The following is a 24,619-nucleotide window of genomic DNA, read 5'->3' as shown; positions in this document are numbered from 1 at the left end:
CCTGCTTGAAGTTGGGAGTGAAATCTGTCCTCCAGAAGGCTGCCTGGCAACAAACAGACTTTGGACAGAGGAGGTGTCAAACCACAAACAGCACTGTGGACTGCAGGGTAAAGTTCAAGCCTCCTCAAGTGGCCCACAGCCCTTCGGGCCAGCCTGTGCCTGCTTTTCATAGTTCACCTCCAGCCACACCCTGCAGACATCCTCCCCTTCTGCCTGCAGATAAATATCATGCCATTTCACCACTTTGCCATGCATATTCTTAAAATACATATGCACACACTCCACCCTGACAAACTCCCACCGGTCCTCACAGCATCACCTCTTCCAGGAAGCCTTCCTTAATCTCTGGGACAGCTGACCTGAGATGTACCTTCCCCATTCTCTACCATAATAGCTATTCTAATTGCTGATTTCCTTCTCTGTCTCCCTCACCAGATTAGTTCCCTATTGTCCTCGGTACCTAGTTTCTGGCACATAAGAGATGCTTGGTAAAGGGCTGTTGACTGAACTGTTAAAAACAAGTAAGTGTCCTGCAGATACAGTAGCTGAGGCTCCTTTTCCTATGCTACAAAATGGTGATGTAATATTTATTTTTCAAGGTTATACAGGAATTAGACTATATTTGTGATAGGTTCTGGATATGACTGGAGCCATCTTGAATGTGAACAGCACCATTTTATTCACACTCAGCACCAAATGGCCACCAGCCTTTCCCTTAGGAGAAACCTCGTGGTTTCTGAAAAACAGAAACTCCTCCACACCAGCACTAAACCCCTCCCTGATTACATCAGCCTTCCTTACAGTCTATATAAGCTCTCCCACTCCCACACATGGTGCTGTTCTCCATTTTGAGGTCAACCACGGCTGCCCTCCATTTTGAGCCCAGCCCAGCAGATTCTTTTCCTTTAATAAAGCTTGATCGGTACCCAGCCTTCTGGCTCACTTTCTTTCATTTTGGTGCCGAAACCCAGGAAGGGTTCTGGCCAGCATTCTCGGACAATCCCCACATGGGGTGATTGGCCCTCGGCCACCCTTCCCAGACCTGCCGAACCGGGTACCTCTGGGACATTCTCCTTTTGCCGTTTCAGGCCAACACATCCAACATCGGCCTCAACTCATGGTGAGTCAGTGGGTCAGTCCTCTCTCACCACAGGTTCCCCCGACTCGCTCTCTCTCACTACTTCTCGAAGCCCAGGTGCCTGGCCAAAGGAACCCCTCTCATGCCCCCCAGCTACTGGAGGATGCTCCTGTAGCCAGTCAGTGGCTTTTCACTGGAAAAGAAGATGCACAGCAAAGAGGACACTCTTTGTTGGCACTCTTCTTCTCCTAGGACTGCCCATTTTCTTTCTCACCCTCTACATGGGACCCTCACAATCCAAACCTCCACACTCCTCACCCTTGGGCTGTCTCCTGGCCAATTTACCCCTTGGCCTCCAGGGAGACATTAAACCTAAATGTCTCATTTTCTACTGTAATCCATGCTCTATGCCTCCGGGTGGTCTCCTGGACAATTCCTTGGTCTCCAGGGAGACATTAAAACCCAAACACCTTGTTTGACAAACTAGACAATGGATCCTAGTGGCCACAAGATGGCACTCTTGATTTAGATACTCTCAGAGACCTAAACAGCTTTTGTCACCGAAACAGCAAAGTCAGAGAGATTCCTTATGTTCAAGCCTTTTTCTATCTTCAATCACATCCTTCTCTCTCTCAAAACTGTCCTACATCTCAAATTCTCCTAGCTTATTCCCGACCTCCCCTTCTGGACTCAGATCAATCTTTTGATACATCAGACCACTCCGCTCCCCGACCACCACCTTAAAGCTCCAGATCCTTCACCAGCCCCTCCACCTTTTCCCTCTCTTCCTCACACCTGGTCTCGAGATGCTCATCCTCAGCCACACAACCCCTCTCCTTTCTCCCCTTTCGTCAGGTAACAACCCTGCCTCAGCTCCGGCTCCTTTATACCCCCTCCGTGAAGTGGCTGGGACAGAGGGAATTATGCGGGTACACATCCCCTTTTCCTTTCTGATCTCTCCCAAATTGAAAAATGACTGGGATCTTTCCAGTCCGACATGGACACATATCTTAAGGAATTCAGATATTTTGCCCAGTCTTATGATCTTACCTGGCATGATATTTTTATGATCCTCACTACTACTTTGTCCCCCAAGGACAGGGAGCAGGTCTGGATAATGGCCCAACAACAGACAGACGAGGTACATGCTCAAAATAATAGGTAGCCAGTGGGAGCCATTGCTGTACCTCACACAGACCCAAATTGGGACTACCAGGCTGGCCACAGGGATCAGGGTCTCCAGGATAACATGATCACACACTTGATTTACGGACTCCAAAAGGCTACTCACAAATCAGTCAATTATGACAAGCTTAGAGAAATAACACAGAGATCCACTGAAAATTCCAGCGAGTTCCTAACCTGCCTCTCTGAGGCCCTACATAAATATGCATGTATAGACCCAAACTCCCCTGCAGACATGGCCCTCTTACACTCTCATTTCATTACCCAATCAGCCCCCGATATTCGAAAAAAACTAAAAAAACTTGAGGATGGTCCAAATACGACCCAACAAGACCTCTTCAACACAGCTTTCAGGTTTTTAACAATAGGGAGAAAGAGGAGAAGAAAGATCATTACAGAAGAGATCAGGCCAAATACCAGCTCCTGACTAATGCTATTTGTGGTTCACACACTCCAGAGACAGCTGCCTCAAGGGGCAAGCGCCACCCAGGAACTGCTTCAAATGCGGTCAACTTGGCCACTGGGCAGGGGCCTATTCTAACCCCAAGCCCTCTCCCAGGCCCTGTCTTACTACAAACAGCCAGGTCACTGGGGGTTTGACTGTTCCACTCGCTGGAGAGGGAGTGGCCCAGTCCCCAACCCACAGCCTTTGGCTTCACAACCATCCCTACCAGAGCTGCTTGGCTTTGCCCAGGAGGACTGATGATGCCCAGGGCCTGAGGCCCCCATGGAGATCACCACATGCAAGCTCAGGGTAACTCGCCTCAAAGCAGGTAAACCAATCTCTTTTGTCACTGATACAGGGGCCACTTACTCCACCCTTCCTGAATATGCAGGACCAACAACCCCATCCTCTATCACAATAGTAGGAGTCATGGGATCAGAATACTGCCCATGGATCACTCGACACCTTTCCTGCACCCTACATCACACCCAATTCACACACAAACTTTTAATAATGCCTCACTGTCCAGCCCCCTTACTGGAATGGGACATCCTTTTCAAAGTCAAAGCGACTCTTACCCTAAACACTTTAAGTCCAGCTACAATATTCCTGTTACAAGCTGCCCCAGACCTGGCCCCAGAGACTTCCACCTTCCCATCCCCCTCGGACAAGGTTAATCCCATAGTATGGGACACTACTTCTCCCTCCATTGCTATGCACCATTCCCCCATCCTTGTTAAGTTATGGAACCCCTCTTTGTCCCCTAATGTCCCACAATACCCCATTGCTAACAAACACCTAATAGGCTTCAAACCCACCATACACAAACTCCTTTCTTCTCATCTCTTATGGCCTACCCACTCACCTTTTAATACTCCCATCCTTCCGGTTATAAAGCCTAATATCTCATATCATTTAGTTCAAGACCTCAGGGCCATTAATGAGGCCGTTTTACCTATAACCCCAATCACTTCTAACCCCTATACTCTTCTATCCACAATCCCAACAACAACCCACTTCTTCTCTGTACTTGACCTCAAAGATGCCTTTTCTTCCTGCCCCCTTATACCCTTCCTCTCAAAACCTGTTCACTTTCACTTGGAACTGATCCTGACATGCTCCATTCCCAACAACTCACCTGGACAGTACTACCTCAGGGGTTTCGGGATAGCCCCCACTTCTTCGGCCAGGCCTTAGCTCAATACTTATCTGAACTCCCTCCAACCTCTAGCACTTTAATACAATATGTGGATGACCACCTCCTTTGTAGCCCCTGCTATGAGGATTCACAGGCCCACACTGTTGCTCTCCTTAATTTCCTGGCCTCCAGGGGATATCAAGTGTCCCCCAGCAAGGCCCAAATTTCTTCCCCTTCAGTTACCTATTTGGGAGTCCACCTCACCCCCAACACCAGAGAAATAACAGTGGATCGCAAAAGTTTAATTTCTGAACTACCAACTCCTACCACAAAGAGTGAAATTCTTTCTTTCCTGGGGTTTGCAGGATATCTCCACGTGTGGATTCCTAACTTTGGCATGCTAGCAAAACCCTTTATGAGGCAGCCAAGGGGGATCCTGCCATTCCCTTAGATCTCACAAAGAACATTCATTCTCCCTTCCAGCGATTAAAAGCCACTCTCCTCGCAGCCCCAGCTCTATCCCTCCCAAACATATCTCATTCTTTTATCCTATACGTCACCAAAACCCAAGGATTGGCAGTCGGGGTTTGGGGACAAGAGGCAGAAGAAATTTCCTCCCCTGTTGCATACCTAGACACCACAGCCCAGGGATGGGCCCCCCGTTTACAGGCCTTGCCAGCAGCCATCCTTTTAGCACAATAAAGCTCTAAACTAACTTTTGGACAACAGTCATTTGTTTCCCCATCATCTTCAAGACCTTCTCAGCCATAAGGCCATGTCAATTCTCTCCCCTTCCCACCTACAACTTATCCACCTTACCTTTATTGAAAATTCCCAGTTCTCCTTTAAACCTTGCCCTCCCTTAAATCCAGCCACTCTCATCCCAAAACACTCACAACCCTTAGAACATAATGGCATGGAGGCTTTAGACCTCTTTCTCAATCCCGTTCCACACATCTCCCCGCATCCCATTATGTGACCCCAACATATGTGGTTCATAGATGGGAATGCCATCCATGCCTGTCCCCCGGGCAAACTATTGAGGCTGCCCCCCTTGCCCCTAACACCACTTCCCAACAGGCAGAACTCACTGCCATCACCCACACTCTCACTATGGCAAATAACAAACGAGTCAATATATACACTGATTCTAAGTATGCTTACCACATCCTACACTCCTGCACAGCCATATGGAAGGAAAGAGGATACATGACCACTCAATAAGGGTCCATAAAAAACAGACATCTTATCAAGATACTTCTTGAAGTTGCACAACTCCCAAAGGAGGTTGGGGTTTACACTGCAGAGGACACCAAACCTCCAATGACCCTATAGCCCAGGAAAACAAACTGGCAGAACTAACTGCAAAACAGCCTGCCCAATCACCAGGCCCCCACTCTTCCTCTCCCACTCAGGTCCTTCTCATGGCCCCTACATCCTTACCCCAAAACACACCCCAAGAAATACAGCACTTCCAACAGTTGGGAGCACAGAGGAAGGATAACTGGTATACTCTCTCCAATCGCTATGTCCTCCCTACCACACAAGCTCAGCAAGTCCTTTTAGATTTCCATAATTCAGTTCATATAAGCTATGAACCCCTACTATACCTTCTTCAGTCCTTATATTACTCCCCCCACATGGCCAAGTTACTAAAACAAACTACTCAAAATTGTCCTTTGTGTACTTGTTGCTCCAATCAAGGTGGCCTCCAAGTTCGGTCCTTTCCCACCCACCAGGCCACAGGATACACTCCTGGCCAGGACTGGCAAATTGACTTTACTCACATGCCTCCCCACAAAAGGACACGCGATCTTCTAACCTTAGTAGGTACCTTTTCAGGTTCGAGTGAGGCTTTTCCCTGCACTTCAGAGGATGCTACAGCAGTAACACATGCTCTCACCTCAGAAATCATCCCTCGTTTTGACTTGCCCACCAGCCTCCAGTCTGATAACAGCCCAGCATTCATTTCCCAGATTACACAACTCACAGCACAGGCCTTACATATCAAATGGGACTTACATATACCATACGGGCCTCAGTAATCAGGCAAAGTAGAAAAAGCCAATTACCTCATAAAAACACACCTCACCAAGCTGTCCATGGAACTTCACCTCCCTTGGACCCAACTTCTCCCTTTAGCACTCAATCACCTGAGAGCTGCCCCCTGCAAGCCCACAGGCCTCAGCCCCTTTGAGTTTACATATGGTAGACCCTTCACTCTCACACCTCTCCCTTCCAGCTCATCGCCTTTAGGCCAGTATCTCCCTACTCTTTAGCTCATTAGGGATCTTCTTCGGGAACAGGCCAACCTTCTATTACCTCATCCTTTCCCCACCATCCCCTGAGACTTTAAACAGAGCCTGGGACAGCAAGTGTATATTAAAACCCGAATCTCAAAGCCCCTCTCACCATGTTGGGAAGGGCCTTACTCAGTACTTCTCACCACCCCCACAGCAGTAAAATTACTAGGAAAGGTCCCTTGGTATCACTTATCCTTGGTAAAACTAGCACCTGAGACTTTACCCAAAGAATCTGTTAACACCAAGCCACAGGGGTCCCTCTGCTCAACCCCCAACCCAACATCTTACACTCTGTCTGTTTTAGGACCCACAAAATTGAAAATCTCTAGGACCTCCATTCTTCCCCCAATCCCAGAAGGAGGATGATCTTTCCCCCGGCAATTATCCTCTCTTGCAGGCCCACTTCACATCCTTCACACAGGAGCTGCTCCAAGACTGGTCCTGACTTGCCACCTCTAGTGTTGCAAACATCCTTGAGTGGGTAACTGAATTAGCCTGGCAGGGTGCCCTCTGTGATTACACCCCCGACAAGGTTATCCTCTACTCCTTTTTCCTACTGTGCACCCTCTCGACCTCTCAGTCCCTTGAACACTTGCCTTCTCTCTTCCTCCTGCTTCTTTTCCTAACAGAGACATATGCCACACCCTGTTCACAATGTATAACCAAGATCTTGGTAGATGGAAGGACACTTTCCAACCTCCTGGGTCTGCTACCCAGAATCCTTGGGGGAACCCTACAGGACACATTCACATCCCTGACATATGTTCCCACAACATGCTATGACCAGACAACTGCCACATCATGTTCTTATGGGGATAAACACTACTGGATGGCTCTTTCCAAACGGGATTCTGCTCGAGTCCAGTGCCCCGACCCCGATAAAAATTTCTGCTTCACCCAAACCACTCACCTAGGCTATAGAGATAGGGGAGGACTTCAGGATAAACACGTCGGACCCCTGACCACGATGGGACTTATCCTTCTTGGTCCCTGCCTCTTTTGGCGTTTCTCTAGTTTCTTACAGGAAAGTATGCAGGCTTTCACCAACCAAAAGGTCGCCAAATTCTTCATGGGAGGAGGATATCACCCCCTCAGAATCAGCGACCCTTCCCCGGAAGAATACAGCCTCCCCACATGAAGCCAATACCCTGCCCCCTAATTATTTTACCCGGCAACATAAATCTTTTATTTTTTTCATATCTTCACCCATCTCTAGCAGGAAGTTGCTTCAGAAGAATGAGACCTCTGCCCCTTTTCCCTTCTCCCTAAACTTTAAAGGTGGGAATGATAGGTTCTGGATGTGACTGGCACCATCTTGGATGTGACCAGCGCCATTTTACACACACTCAGCACAAAATGGCCACCAGCCTTTCCCTTACAAGAAACCTCCTGGTTTCTGAGAAATAGAAACTCCTCCACACCAGCACTAAACCCCTCCCTGATTACGTCAGCCTTCCTTACAGTCTATGTAAGCTCTCCCACCCCCACACCTGGTGCTGTCCTCCCTGTTGAGGGCAACCCCACTGCCCTCCATTTTGAGCCCAGCCCAGCAGATTCTTTTCCTTTAATAAAACTTGATTGGTACCAGGTGTTTTGGCTCACTTTCTTTCAATTTGTAATAGTGCTTATTAAATGGAAAATAGCTAAATAAATGTTAACTATTAACTATTCATGATGAAGGAAAAACAAGCAACCTATCAAAAATCAGAGGATACGAGCTACAGGTAGAGATTCCCATTCTTATACATAAGAAAATATAGCCAGACTACAAGAATTTTAGTTCCAGTTTATCCAATCCTCTTCTTAAATTCTTCAAAAGAAGATTTTCAAATGATGGGTCAGCCTACCTAAATATTAAAATAGTAAAACATGGCTAATATTAAAATAAATGACCTTGCATTCTGTGCGCCCATGTCAACTAACTGCAAAGTCAGGACAGCCAGAAATACATCTTGAGCAAGGGGAAGCAGAGAGAGACTAAACATTTGTTATAGATTTTCCATAAATGGATGAACGAGAGCTAAGTGTCTGGAAAAGCCATCAGACTCCATGTTCAGCTCCTTTTACCCAACCCCTGTTCCGGTCATGTCCCTAGGCCCAAGGCCTGAAGCCCCGATCAAGATGCACACTCCAGGCACCAGTGCACAGATTCCTGCACCAGGCTCAGTGAGGTGACAGCGAGGGCAAGGCCTGCAGCCATGGCATAGCTTTGCTTTCAGCCTATCCATGCTCAGATTCTTGTCTCCTCCTGTCACAGTCCCAGGTCCTTGAGTATCTCAAGGCACTTTTCTGCTGCTTTTTCAAAAAAGACCTTGCCATCTGCAAGAGAAGGGGGGTGCAGGAGGGTGCCTGTAAGAACCATCCCATAAATATTTAACATATCCCCCAAAGCCATAAGGTCTCCAGTGTTGCAGTCCCACTCCTCCTGCCCAGAGCACAAAGGCAGGGGCTCCTATAATGCACACAGCACAGGAGGGGGATCATGAAGGATGCAGAACTGAACATCATGTCTGTACACTGACCCTGTTCTGGACAACCATCAATACAGTTTATTTTCCAGGTTTCATTTCCACCCAGTTGGTCTCAATTCTTTGCACGGCTACCAGTGTTCTTAGCACTTTCCAATCACACTGACATCATCTTGTTATTTCTAAGCCCAGGCTCCCTCCTGCCTCTTTGAGCTGATGATGGGCTTTTCACCAGCGCCACATGGCCACATGGCCACATACTGCCTGCTCGCCTACTCTTCAGCACCCCCCCCACTTTTGCTCACACCCGTTCTCAGTGTCAGTTCCATGAACCTTTCCCTTTTGAATCTGTAACAGACTAGAGATGGGTTTAAGTTGGAAGGCAGGAGAGGAGGGAGGAGGAGACAGAGGGAGAGAGACATTCTTGCCATCCTACTGCCCTCTCATGGAATCAGGAGCAAAGTGACTGTTCAGTGAGACAGGGTACAACTAACCTAGGAAGTACATTTCCATCTAGTGCTCCCAAGGATGCCCAGGAGTGGGGAAAGGTGGGCAGTTCAGAGGATCCAAGGACTGTAAACTGGGATAAAAGCCATTTTCAAAGAGCAGGGCCCAAGCAGAGGCAGTACTGCCTACCCTAAAACCCCCATTCATCCCCACCAGTAACTTTCCCCAACAGGAAAAACCCTAATTCCTGCCTGTGGTTACAACACAGGAATCCAACACTCCAAGTAGGAAAAAGAAATAAATCTGCCAGGGTGCTAGAGACATGGGTGGGAGGTGTATTTAACACCGCCCACTCCAGACATTTACCCCCATCACACTGGGGTGCCTATTTATACTAAAGAGGTTATAAAAATGTTTATAAGTTCCCACTCCCTCAAAGAAGCATATAATCATCAGAAGGAAAGTTTTAAGAAATCCAGGACATATCAAAGAATATGTAAATAAATGTTGACATTTATAATCCATTACAAAATAAAAGTTAACTAGCCCAAGGTCAAAGTGAATCATGATCAATCTGCATTGGGGTCTTCAATCTACCAGCTGACAGCAGGGACCAAGTATCCATTCTACCCAGAACTTGGGAAAGCCAGGGTAAGAAAAAAATACAACACAATCTACCTGGATACCCTCCCTGTCCCATCATGTCTCATTTGTTGATTCATGTATTCATTATCTTGATTGTTCTTTCTGTGTTCTAGGCAGTGGGTTACATGCTACCTGGACATACTGACATGAATAGGCAGAATCTCTACCCTCAACTTCCTCAGCATCATGGAAACTGTCCTCTTTCTCCAAAAGCAAATAAGTCCTCCTGACACCCCATTTCTATTCATGGTCACAGTCATCCTAGGTGCAAAACCTTAGCATATCCTTCAATTCCATCAGTATAGGTCTCAATGGTGGATGAGAAGAAAAAGTTATTTCAGCACCGCACTCTACCGAGTGAGCCACAGGCCGGCCCAGAAAAAGTTATTTCAAAGAACCAAACAGACTGAAGGCTTTGGATTTAACCCAACCAGACCAGGCCCACTCAGAAGGAACAGTTCCAAAACAGATATATGAAGGTACTTCAAAAAGCTCATGGTAAAGGGCTGGCCCGTGGCTCAATCGGGAGAGTGCGGTGCTGATAACACCAAGGCCCCGGGTTCGGATCCCATATAGGGATGGCCGGTTCACTCACTGGCTGAGCGTGGTGCTGACAACACCAAACCAAGGGTTAAGATCCCCTTACTGGTCATCTTTTAAAAAAAAAAAAAAAAAAAAAGTTCATGGTAAGATTCACATTATTTTTTATTTTTTATTTTTTTTTGTCTTTTTCCGTGTCCGGCAACGGATCGCAACCCTCAGTGTCACCCCCGTACCTGACCAGGACCGGCAACGGGATCGCAGCCCTCGGTGTTGCTCCCGCGCCTTGCTCAGCCAGTGAGCGGGAACCGGTCTGTATGTGGGATCCGAACCCTCGGCGGGAGCGCCGCCGCGCTTCCCAAGCGGCGCACTATAGCAGTGCGCCACCGGGCCGGCCCAGATTCACATTATCTTTTAATTCTAGTTTTCCACAAACTTTTTGAAGTACCCTCATATATCAGGTTGATGAAAAAGATGGCACACTCAGAAAAAAGTGTCACATTTGGCAGAAAAGTATTAAAATCTCAATCAAAACACATCTGATTGTACAGAGTCAAAAAGCTGGACAGTTTCTGAGATAATAGGCAAAGCCTAACTATTAAAGGAGTGCTGCCCAATAGGTAGAGTTGGGTCACCTTAGAAGGTCTACTTATAACTCAGGTCTCAAGTACCAGATCAGGGCCTGTCAGCCAGCATCTGAAACCTCAGCTGGCCTGAGACAGCAGCCCTGGCTCTTGAGATGAGGTGAAGACCAAGAAATAAGAGTCAGATATAGTAAGGGATAATAAGGAAACAAATTCAAATCCATGATATGAGCAATTTTGTTTTACTGGCCAGTTTTGTGATCATTCTAATAAAGTGTGAGTGACTTGATTTTAAGGTGTTTAAGGTATTTAAAAGAATTTGATATATTAGACTTGTGAAAAGCTTAACTGATTGAGCCCACAACCGATATTCAAATGTTAGGGAAATCCAACTTGTTGACTTCATTATTCATTGTTTGGGTAAACACTTTGGGAATATTTAGAAAAATGTTAATTGTTTAAAAATTAATAAGTCAGACACTAGACAAAGGACATATAGTAAGGAATGTTCTAAGTATAAAAACACATTGGAGGTTTTAAAGATTACAACATCATGATGGGTTTTGGTGTTTTGTTTTGTTTTAAAAGATGACCGGTAAGGGGATCTTAACTCTTGACTTGGTGTTTTCAGCACCACGCTCTCCCAAGTGAACTAACCAGCCATCCCTATATAGGGATCCGAACCCATGGCCTTGGTGTTATCAGCACCACACTCTCCCAAGTGAGCCATGGGCCGGACCTTGGTGTTTGTTGTTATAAAGAATATTCTGGTGGCACTGGAAGACGAACTGTGAAGAAAGAGATTAGAATTTGGAAGGTATTCCAGAAGCTATTCCCATCCGTATTCTGCATTTTCCAGCATTAGTGCCTTTGCTCAAGCTGTTCATTTGCCTAGAATACCCCCTTACATCCTCCATGTCTAAAACTTACCCACTCTTCAAGACCCAGGTCAAATGTCATCTATTCCACCAAGTTATCCCTGATGTATGGGCAAGTAACTTCTTCCCCCACCAAACTCCCCCAAACAGTGTACCTGTGCTATAGCTTTTTACACATGCTGCTCAGCCTTACAGCTTCCTAAATATTCATTAACATTTATTAAGCACTTTTTAAGCACTAAGTACCTAGTGTCTATTCTCTTTCCCCAACTGCAAACTCCCTGAGATGGCCCAAGCCCATGTCTTACTAATTATCATACCTCCCATACAGCCTAGTACAGTAAGACTGGGGATAATGCTATATCTCTGCACAAAAATGCTAATGGCTCCCAGTGCCTGTGTAATACAATCCAGATCTCCTGGTCTCACACTCAGAGCTATAGGACCCAACCCAACCCACCTCTACAGTCTCATCTTCCACGTGTGCTATGTACTCCAGTCTAAGGAAATGCCTCATCTGCCCTAAACTCACCCCATACCTTCTGCCAGTGTGGCTCCCTGCATTTGAACTCCTCTCACCATTCACCTCTGCTTGTCCCATCCTGCCCATCCTCCTTTCTGGCTCACCTCAAATGCCAGTTTCTCAATAAAGCTTTTCCTAGTCAATCAGAATGGCCAAAAGCCCCCCAGATCTCCCCTCCCGCGGCACTCTGCTTACCTTCCTTATGGCCCTGTCACATTCTACCCTTTGTCCTAGTCATTTAAGTCTCTCTTCGTGAGACTACAGAATCTTAGAGGGCAGTAATCATATCTCATCTATACTTATATGACCTCTAGTACCTAGCAAAGTACCTCACGTGGAAACATTCAATAAATGGTGGCTAGTTGACAAATGAGTAAATGAATGGATCCCCTTCTCCTCTAGTATTTCCCCAGACCCCAGAAATCCCTTCTGGACAGGACTGGGACAAAATGATTCTCTTTCCAAACATGCATCCCACAAAGGAGAAAAGCTTATGAGAAAGGAAGGATATACCAGACTGAAGCATTTGCCTGCAGGGGCTTCAGGCTCTTACCTCATACTCAAAGTCACCCCCCAGTGCCCCAATGTCCAGGTGCAGTTTCTTAAGAAGCTCACTTGAGCTGCAGGCACTCTAGAAACAAAAATGATTATGAGTGGTGAGTCTAAGGAAACTGGTCAGCCCAGGGTGAGGGGCATGCAGAGGGAGAAATGGGGTACTGCTGTGCTCACACAGGGCTTCGGAGGACTCTAGGGTGGGCCCACCATTACGGCAGCCTCACTACACAGCCCTTCATCCAGCACAAACAATGCTTTATACCAAGCAACTTGCCAAGAGGCTACTTGTCAGTTGTGCTTTCTGGATCAGACCTCGGAGGCATAGGTGCTGGTCAAGAAACCAAGCCGATGGCTGGGAGATCATTTTTCCCTATTTTTAAAATAGCACAGAGGTTAGCCAAAGGTGGAAACAACCCAGGTACCCAACAACAGAAGAGTTGATAAAGAAAATGTGGTATATACATATGATGGAATATCATTAAGCATTAAAAAGGAAGCTCTGATGCATGCTACAACATGATGAACCTTGAGAACATTATGCTGAATAAAAGAAGCTAGACACAAAAGGAAAAATATTGTATAATTCCACTTCCATGAAATATCTAGAATAGGCAAATTCATAGAGACATAAAGTAGATTAGAGGTTACCAGGGGCTGGAGGGAGGGGGAATGGGTTGTTGTTTACTGGGTACAGAGTTTCTGTTTGGGATTATGAACAAGTTCTGCAAATGGATAGTGGTGATGGATGTACAACATTGTGAAGGTATCTAATACCTTGTAACTTAAAAATGGTTAAAATGGGGCTGAGCCCGTGGCGCACTCGGGAGAGTGCGGCCCTGGGAGCGCGGCGACGCTCCCGCTGCGGGTTCGGATCCTATATAGGACTGGCCGGTGCGCTCACGGGCTGAGCGGGGTGTGGGCGACAAGGGTTGTGATCCCCTTACCAGTCACGAAAAAGACAAAAAAAAAAAAAAAGAAAAGAAAAGAAAAACAGAGGGTTTCAGGCCATACCTGGTTATTACTCTCCTCTTCATCCTCCTCCTTGGTCTCCTCCCCTAAAGCCAAGAGGCTAAGTGCATTCTTATCCTCGTGGATGGAACCCAAAAGACCCTTTGTATAAGCAGAAGTCTTGAGACCCTGTGAAGGCTCCAAAATAGAGAAGGAAAGTCAAAAGACTTACTAGAAAGACCTTCAGAGTGACCTTTAAAATGCTCTTCCCACTCTCTATTTAGTGGTCTCCCAGATCAAGTCCCACCATGTCCATAAAGTTGACCTGGGGACTCCAGCTCACCCAGATAACTCCCTTCTCCACTACTACTGCTCTAACTGCTTGAACTGAGAAATTAGCACTGATGTCCCTAAAGCATGGGTCTATCCTCCACTGCCCAGAGTCCATGTTCAGCACCATACGGGTGTGACTCAACTTCCCAACTAGATTATGAACTTTGAGTACTCAGCCTATGGCCTCTATTTCTCACCTATGGGCCACAGTTCCTAGCTTGGCACACAGGAGGCCCTGCATAACTAAATACGATGAACACAAGTGAAGTACTTACCACAGTGAGTTCACCGAGCTGACCAGACTCCACTGAGCTCCCCAGGCTCACCCTTTGAGATCCACGAAGAGCAGATGGCGGGGTATCCACAAGGCCTCTTAAAGGAGCCAGACCCCCAAGAGGAACATAGACCGGGGCTAGCGAGGAACCCAGGGCCTGGGCAACAGAAAGCATCTTGTCAGAAACCCAAGAAACCACATGGCTCTGAGAGTGTTGGAGACAGATATAAAAATAAAACATCTAAATCTTGCCCGTTCAAATCTAAACCACCTCTGCTCAGAGGCTGCTAATGAAACACAACATCCAGAAATTACCATTGTGCCAACTGTGTGAGAAATCACAGGCTGGTTTCCTGATTCTCATAACTCTAACGCTATCTCACAGTAAACAGTTCTTTCACATCTGGCAGATGCCGTACGGGCTTCTGCTCTCCTTTCAGAAGCCATATAGGAAGTGTGCGGGAGGGGAACACAGAGACAAAATCCTCATCTACCAGAAGGAGAAGTCTCAATAGATAAAGTTTAAAATTGATGAGTCAAGAAAAAGCGGTCTAAGCATATTATTTACAAAAATGGAAGTAAACACCAGTGGAAAGTAGTTGCCTCTGGGGAAGGCTCTGCACACCAGAGAACTGCTATACTTTGTTTTATATGCCTTTTAGTACTATTTGACTTTTTTTTTTTTGTAATTATGGGCATGTATTACCTTGATTAAAATAAACACCAACTATGAAAAAACATACATGAGCAACAAAAAAAAGAACTTTCTTCCCCTCTCCACTGATGAGGAAGGTGGTTGAATGGAGCCTTGCCAAAGGGCAGTACAGGATGAATATCCCTTATCCAAAATGCTTGAGACCAGAAGTGTTTCAGATTTTGAATTTTTTGGATTTGGGAACATTTGCAAATATTCCATCCCTAATCCAAAATGCTCCAAAGAGCATTTCCTTTGAACGTCATGTTGGTGCTCAAAAATTTTTGGATTTTGGAACATTTTGGATTTCAGATATTCGGATTAGGAATGCTCAATCTGTAGTGTGACTGACCAGGTCCCTCCTTTTCCCTGTTCTCAGGAGGGCCAAAGGAAGGGAAAGAAACCAGGCTGGGAGTCAGAATTTGAGGCCTCAAGCTACTCACAGGTTCTGTGATTTCTTGGATTCTCAGTTGACTCATCTGCGAGATGGAGATGATGTGAGCCTTGCCACCTGAGAAGGCTCACTGAGAATCTCAAATGAGTTCATTAACGCAAGGGGTATTTGTATGTGGCCCAGGACTACACAAGCATTACAGAATTCCTATTATCACAGGGGTTCACATTACAGTAATTTTGGCTTATGAGAAGCAGAGACCAGAATGGCAATCTGGGGAAAATTTACAAAGAGCTCTTCAAAATTCAAGACCAGAATGGCAATCTGGGGAAAATTTACAAAGAGCTCTTCAAAATTCATTTCTCAAAACTTAAAATGCATAAAACAACACAAAAATTCCATTCCTCTCTCATCCCACAAGGACTGAAGAGAGAAAGAGGAACCAAGAAGAAGCCAGGTTGAGGAAGTTCAAATGGCCCATCTTCTCACCCGCAACCTCAGCCTAGGGGCCAGACCATCAGGTGGGTTCCCAACAGAAACCATTTCTGCATGGAGAAGCCATGAGACACTCATCTGAAAGGTGAGGTGAGAACAACTCCACAGCTTTTGTAGATCCCCAATCATCTGACCTGTTGTGGAATATCATTGTACAGATAAAAGAATCTGATAATCATAAAACTGACCAACAATGCCTGAGCACCAGGCACTGCCTAAACACCTTACATGCAATGTCTCATTTTACTCTCAAAACAATCCCAGGTGAGTTCTGCCATTATCCACAGTCTCCATGTGTGCAAATAGAGGTTGGTGATGTCATGAACCCTGTCCAAAGTCACAGGACCAGTGAGGAGCAGAGATGGAATTGGAACCCAGGGATAGCTCTAAGGCAGTATTTGATACTCCTTTCTGACTGTGGCAGAAAAAGGGCCCAGGAAAGCTTCTCTGAGGTAAACTGTGAGCAAACCAGGCCTGCTCCTCCCACCTTCAGCCCTTCCAACCCACTGTATTAGCAAGCAAAATTCTTACCACACTGTATTTATGGAAAATTACAGACTCCTAACATGGCTAATTTGCTAAGGTGCTGGGGGCTTGAGGGAGGGAGACAGGCATGCTGAGGGCTTTGTTCTCCCAGGCCTTTACCAAATCAGTGGTTAGCGGGGAAATTATATATTCCTGGCTCCTAGCTGATCATCTTCTATAGATGGCCATTAACTCTGAGTATGGGGCTGTGCATGGCATTGTCCTTCAGAGCGGATAAACTTGCTGCCATTGGGCTAATTAAAACTTTCAGGATAATCTGCAGCTTATCCGATATTTATAGTGCTACAGTACTTATTAGAGCTAACGGAGAACCAGTACAAGCCAGCAATTAGAAACCAGAGGGAACAACTGGGTAAAGTCACAGCTGGGCAACTGCAGAAGAATAGCCAGGGAAATTCAGATTAACCCCCGTGGTCTCTAATCCAACATGACTTCTCAATGAAGAAGGGACAAAGGGTCAGAATGACAAGGCAAGCCCAGCCCTTTGGTAAGTCCCAGCAGGGGAGGAAGTGAAGTCACAAATGTGGTCTGCACAAGCCTGACACAGGTTATCCATGTGTTTTTTTTCTAGGGACCCTGGAAGGCAAGAAGCAGAAGCAGCTTACTGGATGACAGAGAGAGATTCTGGAATTCAGTCCTTCATGAAAGTATTAACTCTCTAGTTCTGTATGATTCTGAGAAGGGATGTAGTTCAGAGCTTTGGGGGAGGGTGCACATTTGCAAGGACCTCTCTAGAATCAGCTGATGGGAAAGGTTTCTCAAATCCAGGGAAGGTGCCTATATCTTGCATGAGTGCCAGCATCAGCACCACTTTGACCACTTGCAAAACTGACCATCTTCAAAGCATGTTAACCACCCATGAATTACAGTTAGATCTAGACAAGAGAAGTCCCAGATACCCTCAGCCCTACCTTGCAGGTGATGAGGTAGAAGAAACTTGAAACGTGTCATCCATAAGATGGCCATTTGGGTAGTTAAAGGATCAACAGTTACCAGGAAAGGGTGAATAACAGGAAAGCAGACATGATGACTAAGGTAAGACATCAACACCACCTCTCCCTCCCTGTGAAATTCACTAAGGCCTTTCAGCCATGCTCTCTAAGAAGCCTACCTGGTGGAGAAGCTGCATCTTGCCTGGCTCTGCATCAAGCCTTCCGTTGGAGCTCAGTTTGACTAGCCCCTGCCTGAGGGGGCTGCTGCTTGGCTGGAAATGGACTTGCTCAGAGGCCTCCTGCTCAGCAGGAACAAGGGCCACCTCCTGAGAATGTTCCAGCAACTCCGGACCCCACGCCAGAAACCTTGAGTCCCTCTCCATGGCTCTGAGGGCCTCATGCTCACCCTCACTAGACATCCTGGAAGACTCAGCTGCCATGCAGCAGACCATGCTGGCGATGTCTTTGCACGGCATTTCCTGCATGCTCTCACGCAGCCCCAGGTCTTCCAGGCACCTGGAGATCTTGTCCATATGCAGGATGTGCTGGTAGAACCTCTGATCCTCAGAGTAGTCTTCACTCTCTGACTGATCCTCAGCAGAACTCTGCATGTGGAACTGGGGCACTAGGAAGGGGCTGGAGTATTGATCTTTGAGCCCCAGGCCTGACTGACCCACACCCTGCTCAGATCCCCGTAAGCTCTGCAGGTCCCACGAGGGGAAGTTGTTCACCTCACCCAGGATCTGAGAGTCCAGGTGTGAGGCCAAGCTGCCGGGGCTGCTGCTGCTGCTTCTCTCCAAGGCAGGCCCAGACACATGAGGCTTCCCATCTTCATCAGGGGGCTCGGGAGACCCTGGGGGGTGTCTCTTCTCACTGGTAGGAGACCCTCCAGGGGCACTCCCTGAAGGGGCATTCTGAACTCGTTCTAATGCCAGGGTATCAGGTGGTATTAGGAAGAGTCCCTGAGGTGGATCTTCAGCTAAGGCCCCTGGAGTCTCAGGGTCACAGGGCTCTGTTTCCTTGCAGCCCCCTGAGGTGTCCTTGTTGACAAGCTTGGAGGCCTGTCCCATCCACAATCCTGAGGGCTCTCTCCTTCTCCTCCCCCTGCCTATGCTTCCACCTTCCCCAGAAACTCCTTGCCAACTGAGGTCTTCAGCTGGGCTGCTATCTAACAAGAACAGCTTACTCTTCCTAGTAGGAAGCATGTGATCAGAGGAACAAGGGGACAGGGAAGGCTCCTCCTCTGAGTATGGCAAGTGAATGGGACTCCGTCCCTTGTCCCCCTCAGGGCCAGTGGAGCTAAGTTGAGCTATGCTATGACTGTGCTGCTCCCCTTTCAGCCGCAGCCCCTTGATGGTTTCAGAAAGCTTTGAGTGGATAGGGGCCTGGCTCCTGCTTTCTAACACGTCCTGCCCATTCTGGAGAGGCCCAGTGTTCTGAGGGCTCAGAGAGCCAGGTTTCTGTTGTCTGGTCCTCATTTCCAGCTCTTCCATTTCGGGGTCTGAAAACCCCAGGTAGATCTTCTCTGTCGCTTTCTGGGGTTTCTCCAAATCCTGCTGATTACCTAATTCTGTCCTGCATTGGGCTGGGGGTCTGCCTAAGATTTTCTCCACATCAGAAAAGATCTGGTGGGTTCGGGAGGCTTGGCCTTTGGAGAGTGGCTGCAGCTTGCTGGGGAGGGCACCCGTGAGAGACCAGGGGGTGTCAACTAGCATGCATGGGCTCTTTCCTTTCTTAAAGGAGCCCTCACTTCTAGCCTGTATCTCCTGGTCTAGGTCCAGATCAGCAAGCTCAGGTGCCAGGAGAGGGGATGGGCCACGGAGAAAGAAGGAAGAAGGCAGAAGTCCCTGCTCAGTCTGTGTTTCCTAGATGGGTATATAAACATGCAGAGAAAACTAAGACAAAGCACTTTGATGTATGCTTGCTACCTTAGCCCTTGGCTAGCCCTTAGCAGAAAGCCACCCTCCATTTAAAGTAAAATACAAACCACAGAGGGAAGAAAAGCTAAAAACTCCCTTGGCCTGTAAATATGTTGTTTTCTGGGCCCCAGTTTCCTTATCTATAAAGAAGAAGCCAGACTATATTAAAGGCTTGCAAACATTTCTCCATAGAACCTGGGGGGCTCAGTACCTTGGGGGCTACTATAGTATGCATGTGACGGAGAAGAGGCATGACCAAGACCCCTGCCCCAGGTTCAACCAGAGCAGCTTCATTTCTTTTTTGTATAATCGAGACCATTACAGAGAAACTGTCTTGAAGACAGGACTTTACTACTAACAAAAGTTTGAAAATCACCAACCAGATTATCCTTAAGGTACCATCTACCTCTCAGACTCTGTGACTGGTTGATTTTACAAAATGCACCAACCTTATCAAAGACTCCTAGAAATTTTCTAACAGGGAGAGAAGAGGGGAAACATAACCAGTGACCTGACCCTTGGAAACTGAGTCTAGTGTCTTCTCCCAAAGGCACAAGTTGGTGCTGCTAGAGAGATGTCCACAGTCATAAAACCTAGGGGCTAGAAGAAACCCTAAAAAAACAGCCACTCCCTGCAAACATTCACACTAATCATGACCTGGCTGTGAGGCCAAGTCCCCTGAGTCCAGGTCATCCACCTGGCTCAGGCCTCTCCCCCAAACTCATGTTTGAGGCACCTAAGAACCAGACTGACAGCCCAGGGCTGTCCAATTGTCCTCATTTCCCAAACCCCAGAAGGAACCCTTTTTAACAGGACCTCCTGGAACTCAGTCACACACCCGGAATTCAACCCTCCATCAGAAGCCTCAACTTCATTCCCTCTCTAACCTTCAGTCATGTCAGAGCCTGTACAGATGCCTGATTATCATTTCAAATAACCGTGGGTTAGTGAAAAGCCCACAGCTACCTTTCACCTTTCAAATACATGATATTGGAAAATTCAGCCTATTTGGAAATTACCCATCCTCTTTTCTGTACCTGGAGGAATGGGCTTGTTACCTTGTTTCTCAGGCCCATGAGTAATATGTGGGGGAGGGGAGGGAGGCGTATCCATAGAACTTGGATATGATAAAACAGATAAATTCTTCAACAACCATTCAAAGCCAGAATTGACACCTTACGAAAGAAGGAAGATGGACAAAATCTTCACTGAGAAGTAAGCTCCGGGCTCTGGTGGGAAAAACTATAAACAGCAACAAAACAACTGGACCATTGAGAGGTTAAAAAGATATTCCCAGTGCTCCCCACCTGGCTCAACTGAGTTCCTATGTCCCTTTGTCTCCTCAGCGTGCCCCACCTGACCCATGCTTGAGTGAAGGGAAGAAGGCCTGGTTTCCCTGCATCACCATCCTTCTGGGAAAGCCTGAGCCTCACTTCAGTATGGCTCCAAGTCTTAGCTCGTCCACCTAAAAAACGCCAGCTGTAACTCCACCTCCTAGGTTTGGATGTGCTAGGGAGACAAATTAAACAATAAGTGGATAAGAGTACTTTGAACTCCAAGTAGAAAAGCTACTCAATTCCCAAGCATGTGGTGTTAATGCTGGAAGGAAAAAAAGCTACTGGAGACCAAGGTGATCACATTGTAAGTAAATTTCAGTTATCCACCACTGACCAAGGACACTGGCAATAAAGATAATCCACCAAAGCAGATAAAGCCCAAGGTTTTTCTTTTGAATCTTGATGGCACTGGGGTTCTGACAACTGAATACACACGACTTTAAGACAAATAATAAGCACAGGGCTGGCTAGTTAGCTCAGCTGGTTCGAGTGCAGCCTTATAATCCCAAGGTCACAGGTTCAGACCCCCTCACCGGCCAGCCAAAAAAATAATAAATAATCATCATCATCACACACAAGGACAGCCTGACTCTGGGGAAGAGAAAGGACACTCTGCTCATCTAGGCTCGCTGGCCTCTGCCAACAGCTCCCCGTCCCCACTCTCCACAGCAACAGATGCCATCACTACTACTACTGCTGCTACAAAACACCATCCTCAGCAGAGCACATGCTCTCATTAATCCTATTATGTAAGGCATGCTTTGTGGGGGGCGGGAGGGGAGGATTGTTTGGGGATGGTAACAACTTCTACAAGCTGAAAGGAGAATGTGCCAGAACACAGATGTTCTGATGATGTACTATCACGAATTTACTATAATGTTGTTGTTGTTCTTAACCTCCCAGCTGCAGACACCGAGAGGTTCCCAATATCCCCTCAGGTTCTAGTACTGGCCTCTCTGGGAGCTGGCTTCCACCACTTGGCTGACTCACCAGGGGACTTTTGGAGGTCTCTTTGTCCTTCTTGTCTTTCTTTTCCTTTTCCTTTTTCTTTTTCTTGTTTTTCTTCTTAATGGCCCCAGTAGCTGACAGCTTCCCCCGCTCTTGGATGACCAAGTTCCGATAGTGCTCATCACACGGATGGTCCCACATGGACTGCCCGTTGGCAAAGTTGAAATAGTAAATATCACCTGTGATGTGCTGGCTAGGGATGAGCAGAGTTAAGAAGTTAGTTCCTGCTCAGGTCCAAAGTAACTCAGGAAAAAGAAGAAAATGGGGGAGGAGGCAGAGAAGGAGGAAGAGAGGGAAGGGGAAGAGGGAAAGAAAAGATGGAAGAAGAGGGGATAAGAGGAGAGGGAAGGAAAGGAAAGGATTAACACAAAATTGGAGCGTACTATTTGGCTAAGAATAAGGAGTTAACTTGGAGGAAAAAATGATTGGGATACCTAAAGACTTCTCCAAATGAAGATGTGTAATCACTGGAATTCCTGGGAATTCATTCTAGTGTAGGAATGAATTTGGTTTTATTTAGATGTGTTAAGTTTGATCTAAAGGTTTCTCCATACACAGTGAACTATAACCTAACTTGCTGTGTAAACAGACCGTGACCTAATCTTGTAATAAGTAGCTGAGTCGCAGTCAATCAGAGGCAGCCAACTGTTCAAACCATGTTCAAGTATGGCAATGCCGAGCTGAACCAATCCAGCTGTTTCTGTACTTCGTTTCCGTTTTCTGTACCTCAATTTCCTTTTTCTGTTCATAAATGTTATCCAACCATGCAGCAGCTCTGGAGTCACTCTGAACCTATTCTGGTTCTGGGGGCTGCCTAATTCACAAATTGTTCTTTGCTAAATTAAATTCTGTTAAATTTAATTTGTCTAAAGTTTTCCTTTTAGCAGATGGACAAGTGTAAACACTGTGGTACCTTGGAGATAAGTGCTACAACGAACCTTGCTTAATATTTCAATAAACAGGGCCGGCCCGTGGCTCACTTGGGAGAGTGCAGTGCTGATAACACCAAAGCCCCGGGTTCGGATCCCATATAGGGATGGCCAGTTCGCTCACTGGCTGAGCGTGGTGCTGACAACACCAAGTCAAGGGTTAAGATCCCCTTACCGGTCATCTTCAAAAAAAAAAAAAAAAAAAAAAATTTCAATAAACAGTCTGAAGAAGAAAAAAGCATTGTGAAAGCTCTGATTTTGCAGAAGACTCTAAACTCATAAGAAGTGATAATCCAAGCTAATGGGGATCAATGTTTGAAGAAAATAATGTAGGATTTTAAGAATCCATGTTTCAAAATGCACAAGTCCAAAGTAAACCATTTATTCCATTTACCATTATCAGGACAGCTAATGGGAAAAAGAATCCCATTCACAATAGCAATATAAAAGATAAAATACCCAGGAATTAATCCAAAACATGCAAAACTTTTACAAAGCTTCACTAAAAAGTCATACAAAAAAAAAAATTGGAGAGGCATTCCGTGTTCTTGAATAGAAAGACTCTAGTCTATAAAGATGCCAATAATCCTCAAATTAATGTATAAATATAATACGATCCCTATCAGGCTCCTATAAAACTTGCCAAGCTGAATCTCAATTCAAATAAAAGAAAAAATGAGCAGAAATAGATGGGAAAACATCAGGGGTAAAAAAAAAAAAACAATGACAAGGGCCGGCCTGTGGCTCACTCGGGAGAGTGCGGTGCTGATAACACCAAGGCCACAGGTTCGGGTCCTATATAGGGACAGCCAGTTCGCTCACTGGCTGAGTGTGGTGATGACAACACCAAGCCAAGGGTTAAGATCCCCTCACTGGTCATCTTTAAAAAAAAAAAAAAAAAAGAACAATGACAGAAGATATTCACATAACCAATAAGTGCATGAAAATATGTTCAACATCTCTAAACATACAGGAAATACAAATTGAAACTACAATGAAATACTGCCTCATACCCATCAGCATGACTATTATCAAAAACCCAGAAGGGCCAGCCCGTGGCTTACTTCGGAGAGCATGGTGCTGACAACACCAAGTCAAGTGTTAAGATCCTCTTACTGGTCATCTTTTTTAAAAAAACAAACAAACAAACAAACAACAACAACAACAAAAAAAAAACAGATGGGTTACACAGTAGATTTGACAAAGAAGAAACAAGTAGTAAATTGGAAAATATACATAAGGAAATTACCCAAAATGCAGCATGCAAAATAATATGATTTTTGAAACATGAGATACAAGTTAACAGATATGGAGGATAAAATAAAAATCTCCGACAATTAAGCTGATTTTTTTTGAGAAAAGTAATATAATAAGCAAACTTCTGAAAGACTGATCAAGGAAGAAAAGAGAAGTCACAAACAAAAAGCATCAGAAATGAAAACAGGACATAACTACAGATTCAGCAGAGATTCTAAAACCATAAAAGGAAATTATGAATTGATGATGATATCAGGGAAATTCAAATTAAAACCACAATGAGATATCATCTCACCCCAGTTAGACTAGCTATTACCAAAAAAACAGAGGATGGGGCCGGCCCGGTGGCGCACTGGATAGTGCGCCGCTTGGGAAGCGCGGCGGCGCTCCCGTCCGAGGGTTCGGATCCCACGTACGGACCGGCTCCCGCTCACTGGCTGAGCGAGGCACGGGAGCAAAGCCAAGGCTTGCGATCCCGTCGCCAGTCCCCGGTCCGGTACGGGGGCAACACTGAGGGTTGCGATCCGTTGCCGGACATGGAAAAAAGACAAAAAGACAAAAAAATAAAAAATTTTAAAAAAATTAAAAAAAAAAAAAAAAAAACAGAGGATGAAAAATCCTGGCGAGGATACATACAAAGGGGAAACTTTCTACACTGTTGGTGGGACTTTGTATTAGTACAGCCTTTTTGGAAAACAGTGTGGAGGTTTCTCAAACAACTACAGACAGAACTACCATACAATCCAGCAATCCCACTACTGGTA

At 46.1% G+C, this 24,619-nt stretch overlaps 1 protein-coding gene across 10 annotated transcripts in view; it reads right to left on the bottom strand.

Moving 5' to 3' along the window:
- Window positions 1–24,619, bottom strand: part of CEP164 (centrosomal protein 164kDa) — a 73,379-nt gene that overhangs the window by 31,046 nt on the left and 17,714 nt on the right. For 7 of the 10 annotated variants that reach the window (XM_008569620.1, XM_008569627.1, XM_008569626.1 and 4 more), the window contains 4 exons: window positions 21,652–21,862; window positions 14,346–14,501; window positions 13,801–13,935; window positions 12,788–12,865 (listed from right to left, as the gene is read on the bottom strand). In XM_008569620.1, the coding sequence (XP_008567842.1) occupies window positions 12,788–12,865; window positions 13,801–13,935; window positions 14,346–14,501; window positions 21,652–21,862 (580 nt within the window). The remainder of the gene's footprint in view (window positions 1–12,787; window positions 12,866–13,800; window positions 13,936–14,345; window positions 14,502–21,651; window positions 21,863–24,619) is intronic. The other 3 variants (XM_008569622.1, XM_008569625.1, XM_008569629.1) reach the window with 3 other exon arrangements.

This window comes from Galeopterus variegatus, unplaced genomic scaffold (assembly GCF_000696425.1).
Source record: "Galeopterus variegatus unplaced genomic scaffold, G_variegatus-3.0.2 Scaffold521, whole genome shotgun sequence".
Classification (NCBI taxonomy): domain Eukaryota; kingdom Metazoa; phylum Chordata; class Mammalia; order Dermoptera; family Cynocephalidae; genus Galeopterus; species Galeopterus variegatus.
Note: the sequence above shows the minus strand (reverse complement) of the source record. Positions and strands in the feature narration are given on the sequence as shown.